The 6,821-nt window shown below is 40.4% G+C and overlaps 1 protein-coding gene across 1 annotated transcript in view; it reads right to left on the bottom strand.

Moving 5' to 3' along the window:
* Positions 1-1,440: 1,440 nt before the first annotated feature.
* The window catches only part of LOC138040392 (uncharacterized), a 10,523-nt gene continuing 5,142 nt past the window's right edge, over positions 1,441-6,821 (bottom strand). Inside the window, exons 2-3 of the mRNA XM_068886126.1 lie at positions 1,890-2,715; positions 1,441-1,797 (exon numbers count right to left, since the gene is read on the bottom strand). Coding sequence (XP_068742227.1) covers positions 1,441-1,797; positions 1,890-2,715 — 1,183 coding nt within the window. The remainder of the gene's footprint in view (positions 1,798-1,889; positions 2,716-6,821) is intronic.

Below are 6,821 nucleotides of genomic sequence, written 5' to 3'. Positions count from 1 at the left end.
GGTACCAAAGTACCCCCATTAATTTTAGGCGACTCAGCATTTCCGTTCAAGACATGGTTAAGAAAACTCTTCACTGATGCTGTGCTAACGCCTCAACAGCATTATTATTTGAATTATCGGCTCAGCAGAGCTAGAATGGTCACAGAATGTGCATATGGACAACTTAAGGGAAGATGGCGAGTGTTAGAAAGAAAATGTGAAAGCCCTCCAGAGATTGTTCGTATGGTGACCCTGGCATGAATAGTATTACATAATATTTGCATTGAGCGCAGGGATACGATTTTCAGGAAACTTGATGTGACTTTGGATCCACTAACGAACAACACTAACATTATACAAAGTAAGGTTACTGAAGTCTGGCAAATAAAATATGTCATGATCACAAAACTAAACATTTTTCTGTTATTCTAGTGGGTTGACAAAAGTCAATTGGCAAATTTTGAATAAAAAAAGAGCAGAGTTAAGGTTAAGGGAAGTAACTTGCACAGAAAATATAAATTATTCCCTTCAACCTCAACTTTCCTTCCACACTTCGAAACTAGCTTATTGTGTTTTGAGGAAAATTATGTCACACAATATTGCTTAATAATATTGTGGGGCACTGTGAAAGTATTTCGTAACAAAAATTAAAACAAATCGAAATTGCATCAACTTTTTCCAACAAACGAAGATAATGCTTGGGAAATACTAAGAATCCTGACCTCACCTTTTCCGTCGTCATAATACAGAAAATCGTCCGTATGTGGCCTCTTTCTCGCACGTGACGCACGTCTTGGTCAGTATCCAGGCCCTCACTGATCTCCCTTGCCTCTTCAATGGTCACTGCATCCACGCATTCAATCATTCTTGACTGATACCTTATAAACTCATTTTCTGTCAGTTCAATGTTACCATCTCGTCTGACAGTTTCTTCCAATGAGCCACCTTAACATTGATCTTGACAACACCTTCTGTATAAAATATCAGAGGATTGAATGGGTTACCTTTAAATAACCTGGCCTTTGCTTTCTTTGTCGAGGCAGTGATGCTTTCTTCTAGTACGTATACCACTGTCCGCCCAGATGTGGCGTCAGATACAAGAAAAACAACATCTCCCGAGGTATAAAGGAGTTCGTGCGAGTTGTCATGATGAGCAGTTGTTCTGGCACCATCCTGTCCATCTTCAGCGATCTTCGAGAAATCCAAAGGCGTTATTGTAGGCTGTACCTGGGCATAAAGATTTATCGGCAGAGTACCCGGATTATCTTTGGTGCTCATGTTGCGCACAGTCTTCTGTGGAACACTTTGACCATACTTCATGCGCTAGTCTCTTATTTGCTGAACTTGTTTCTTTGTCAACTGTGCTGTAGAAGGGGGCGACATCTTAGGTAGGGCTGACTATTTCAAGTCAGATTTGACCCTTGGGTAATGAGACGTCGCACTTGTGTAGTATGAAAACCTTCATTGCTCGACTGAAGCGGAATCAAATTGCAACAGCATTGGCATGTCAGATGCACCTGCCCTCATCTCGGAGAAAATGTTCTCCACTACCAGCGTCAAAAGGCTGTTATGTTTGAACACATCCAAAAGCTGTGGGGAATACTTTCGAAAAAGGTCTCTAATTGCTCCCAGTGCAAGCAAGATCCTTCTTTCGTCCTCCACAACGGCTGGCGAAACGGTTCCCTGCGGACCTTGAGTCTGGGCTTCTGTCCCAAGGAAGGCTTTGACTTGATCTATACACTGGCAATCAAAATCATATACTTCTTGGATTCTGGCAATTGCTGTGTCGATAGTGAACGACGTTGACATTTGTTTCTTCTGGTGCAAGCCAAATGTGACAGCAAACGTCTGAAGATTACTCAAATACTTGACCAGGGTTCACGGGTTGCAGGGTTCCATACATTCCATACATGGTTGCCAACATCGCTGAAAAGAATATTATCGTCATAAACTGTTAGGCTGTGTACTTTATAGCACTCTGTCCCGTTTCCAATAACCTTCTGAAATGTCCTGTCTTCAAGATTAACGGTAAAGATTCCACCATCATCGTCGTGCGAGCCTGTGTACAGCTCATCATTGAGAATAGCCATTCCGTAGAGAAGGCCACAGTCTAATGCAATTTGAGCAATAACTTTCCCTTTCAAGCTCACAAGATCAGACTCCACTTTGACCTTGAATACTGTCCCTTGCTTTGTAGATGCATACGAATAGCCATCTTTGTCAAAGATCAAAGCTAAAGGATTCTGTATGTTGTGATTCATGTGAAGCTTGTTTGAACACGCCGTACCTCTTCTTGACATTCTCTCTTTGAGGACTCTTTGCAACTTCTCTTTCAATGGTTTCTTCGTTTTCCTCTTGTCACCTTCCTCCCAAGCACCTGTTTCCTTTAGTTTCTCTCGTAACTGGGAAACTGTTAACTTGTTTGGATCAACAATACTTTGGCCAGTAAGGTCTTTGAATATGATGTTACTCTTTCTAGACTCTACAATGTAAAGCACATTGTTATGCAAAGCAGTGCCAACGGGACAGTCCAGAGAATCTACTTCAACCGTGATGTTTGCTGGATAGTGTGAGACCCTGACTTTCAAAACTTTACCAGTTCCGATATCACTTAAGAACATATTTCCAAGAGGACCCATGGCAATAGCAACAGGACTGTTGAGTACACCTTGCTTGTTGTCGTCTGTGATTCTATACTTTTCTGGCACAACTGTGTGTGTAACATGTACTGTACATCTTGTCGATCCCTGTTCCTTACAGCACTGACTGGAATCAATTTCGATAGCTGTTGATAAAGACTTGGATCATTCCTGAGCTCGCGAAGCTGTACAGGATTTATTCTTACATCGTCAACCCACAAGAACAAGTTGCTAAAGCCTTGCCGTTTACGCTTGGTAACATGTGGAGCATCTGCAATTGTCGAGACAATGTTCAGACTTGGATTTTCACTTTTCTCTTCCATCAAGAGTTTTTGACCGCTCGAATTTCGAGACTCAGAATCCTGGGTAAGAACAATGACTGCAACTTTGTTGCACTTTTCTTCGTTCTTCAGACAATAGTCGCAAGCACAAAGTTGGGGCTCAATATTCGCGTGTCCTTTTCTTTCACAGTCAGCGCAAACTTTCTTGTTTTCTATACAGTCAGTACAACGGCTATTACACTTTGTGTGATCTTTTATCACTCCATTTCTTGTCTCTAAATGCAGTTGGCAGACATTCATGTCATTCATCTCTCCCTTGATGATATCAGCTGATTCAGTTGAATCTAATCCTTTAGCAAGACGATTGACTCCGATTTCCAAGGATATCTTTGAGTCAATGGTAGTGAGACATGAGACTTCCGCCTCTTGAACAATGCTACTCTTTAGCATTTCTTTGTCTGGCTCCGGATGGTCTTTGACAAAATTGTAGTCAATATTTATAGTACGTACTGCCGACAAGCTTGCCTTGCCTCGAGTCAAACATTAATCCAGGTTTCAGCTACATAGCATCCTTGGCCAATACCGCAGGAAGAACTTTCACATAATCGTCCTCGTACAATGGAGGTGTCTCTTCCTTGATGCAAGTGAGAATAAAGAATTGCAGCAATGACGCACGTGTACCACTCTCCGTTGAGTACCCTTCATACTGCTTGTCCCGTGTCGTCTTTCCTGGCAGTGGTCTATTCCACTTTCTCCAGTCAAATGAGTCAATACCCCCGCCACCTTCTCCTGCATGCCCATCGCCTCTGAGCAGGTTAACCACTCTCCTGCCACCATAATATTCAAGGGTTTCAAGGAATTGAAGAACTTCATTGTCCCACCTAAATTGTGCTGCAATTCCAAGTCCTCCTCTACATCTTTCAAGGAATCCATGCAACTTTTGGTCGCTAATGGCGCCAATCGCCATTTCAAATGTCCAATTGCACGTGACAAGTTAAATATTAAACCAATGGTCGGCACTTGTCGGAAAAGAACGATTTCAGCGCCAGAGCCAGAGACGAGTAGACACGAGCGATGGAAACAAAAACGTGCCAAAGAAATCAGAAAACAGCAGAAAATCTTCCATCATCCCCACGTTTATGTAAAAAACGTAGGGTCTTGTAATTTTTTGTGTCTGTTCCCCTGTTCCCTAATCTATTTGATGTTCCCTTGTTCCCTACGATTTTTTTTTTGCTTTGTTCCCGTGTTCCCTTGTTTTCCAAAAACCCCTGGGGGACCCTCATTCGTTGCTGCTTTCTCATTCACTTTATGCTTTGGGATACCTAAACGCCATGATGAAACAAATCAAATGTCACTTTTTTAGACATAAGTTAAACAAATTGAAGGCTTCGAGCAAATTAAAATCTTTAGAAATCAAACTTTACTTGCGTGTTTGGCAATATCATTCATGCCCCCTTGCGCACACGAGAGATTTGAATTGCAACAACTGCAGTGGAAATTGTACTCCTTTTCGGAAACAGACGTAGGACAAGCCTTGAGGAATGGATACGTCTCCTCCCACTCCTTGGAGCATCTGGTTTTATATTTTTTTGTCTTCTTCCTGGCCTTCTTCTGATCATTATTATGCCTATCTTCTGAAGAATCACATTCAGAACTAGAGTGTCAGTCATGACGCTTTGCCTTGTCCGCCATGATTTTGCAGCTAAGTTGGGTGAGACTGCTGACCTTATGAGTCTGCACGGTCATACCATACCATAATGCTCTTCGCGAAGAAAGTAAGTTTCACAGTGACAGATCGTCAAAAATTCTATAGCTTAGCAATTTTTCCCTAGTTTTCAGAATTTTATAATAAATCGGGAGAATTTGGTAAAAATCGGGAGAGCGGGAAGCAAGACATCAAATCGGAAGGGTTGGAATCTCTGAAACAGTGGCCAATTGAAAAACACCTTAGCCCAAAAACATGCAACACAGCCCAAAAGGATGTGGAATAGTGGCCAAAAAACATGTAGTAAAGCCCAAAAATATTTTTGTCCTACATCGCCCTTCATACTACAAAGGATCGTGGTTCTGGGAACGAGATTGTGTCTGGGTTACCCACAGGTGCTCCAAGGGCGCGTTACGCGCGAGACGTGAATGTCAAGGCGTCACGTCAGCAACAACACTGTTCTAGACATGTTTAGTTTGACAACAAAGGGGCAAAGAAGCCATTCATTGATTACATTTGGCCTCTTTGCTTCTTTGTCGTGAAACTTACTCAAAAAAAAAGAAAAATTGCCTTGAAAAGTGTTGTTGCTGACGTGACGCGACAGCCACGTTATCATTTATTTATTTATTTATTTACTTAATTTATACACGGTAAAAAATTCATCAGGTACAATTCCAAAAAAGAGATTTGTAAAATCCTAAAATCTTAAAATCTAAAATCCTAATCCTATTATTACATTAATTTACAAAATATGCTACCTACAGACCTGATTTCCATGAATGCCGTGTATTTAAAAATTTTGATAGAGAAGGCGTTTAAATTGATCTATGGAACTAGATTCCCTAATGTTACGATGTAAGCTGTTCCAAAGAGTTGCGCCGCTGTAACTAAAACTTTTTTTCATGTAGTTTGTTCTCGGAAACGGAACAACAAGTTTATTTGCCGAATCCCACAGAGCATAGTTTGATACATTACGCGTTACAAATTTAGACGTGAGATATTCGGAAACCAGACCATTTAAAGACTTGAAAACCATTAAAGCTTTCTGAATTTGACGTTGAGAATTTAAGTCTTTCCAGCTGAGTTTGTCAAACAAGGAATTAACATCAGCGTCATAGCTCGATGAAGTTATCACTCGTGCAGCACGGTTCTGTAGTTTTTGTAGCTTGTTAGATAATGTTTTACCACAATTACCCAGACTAGGCTGCAGTAATCAAAATGGGGTTGAACTAGTGAGTTGTATATACTGAGTAAAGTTGATTGAGGCACAAATGGCTTAACTCGTTTAATGGCTCCAATTGCGGAAGCAATCTTTTTACACAGTTTATCAACGTGGAGATACCATGTTAGATTTTCGTCAACATATATTCCAAGTGATTTCACTGAGGAAACTTTTTCAATTGGAACATTATCAATGGAGAGTTCAAGAGTATCAGATAGAGTGCTTAATCTTTGCCTGGATCCGATCAACATAAATTCAGTCTTTGTAGCGTTCAAAGTAAGTTTGTTAGACACACGCCATTTGCTTAGCTTTTCAAGGTCATGGGATATACTAGACTGAATCAGATGTAAATCAGAGCCAGCATAATAGGATGCCTTAGTGGTTTTTACATTATTGTTGATTTTATTTCGTAATTTTCTGTAATTAGCCCAGTCATGAGGATTCTTTGTTTTTATCGCCTTCTTTTTAGCAGCATCACGACAGCGCATATCATTCTTCAAGACTGAATTAATCCAGGGTGAGTTATTCAATTTAGCACGTCTAGTTCGAATTGGAGCATGAGAATTGACAACGCGCAAAAATTTTATTTTCCAGTTAGACCAAACCAAATTTGGATCTTCAGATTCATCGAAAGACCAGTCTTGTTGAGAGATTTCATTTCGAAAATTATCTCGATTGAAATTTCTAAAATTTCTATAAGAGATGTAAGAGTGTCCTTTAGATGATAACTCAGAAGAAAGTTTACGATAAACATAGACGAGGCTATGATCGCTGATGCCAATATGGGAGACACCGGAACAGCTTACCTTATCTGCATGATTAGTAAAAATCAAATCGATTAATGTAGATGAGGATTCAGTAACACGAGTTGGTTCATTTATTAATTGATTGAGCCCATATAAATCCGAAATCTCGAGTAAATGACGAGTGTTTGCATCAGGTGTAGAAGAGGCCAAATTACAGTTTAAGTCACCCAACAAATAGTATTCAAGGTC

The sequence above is a fragment of the Montipora capricornis genome, chromosome 3 (assembly GCF_036669925.1).
Source record: "Montipora capricornis isolate CH-2021 chromosome 3, ASM3666992v2, whole genome shotgun sequence".
Classification (NCBI taxonomy): domain Eukaryota; kingdom Metazoa; phylum Cnidaria; class Anthozoa; order Scleractinia; family Acroporidae; genus Montipora; species Montipora capricornis.
This window is presented reverse-complemented; position numbering and strand designations above follow the sequence as displayed.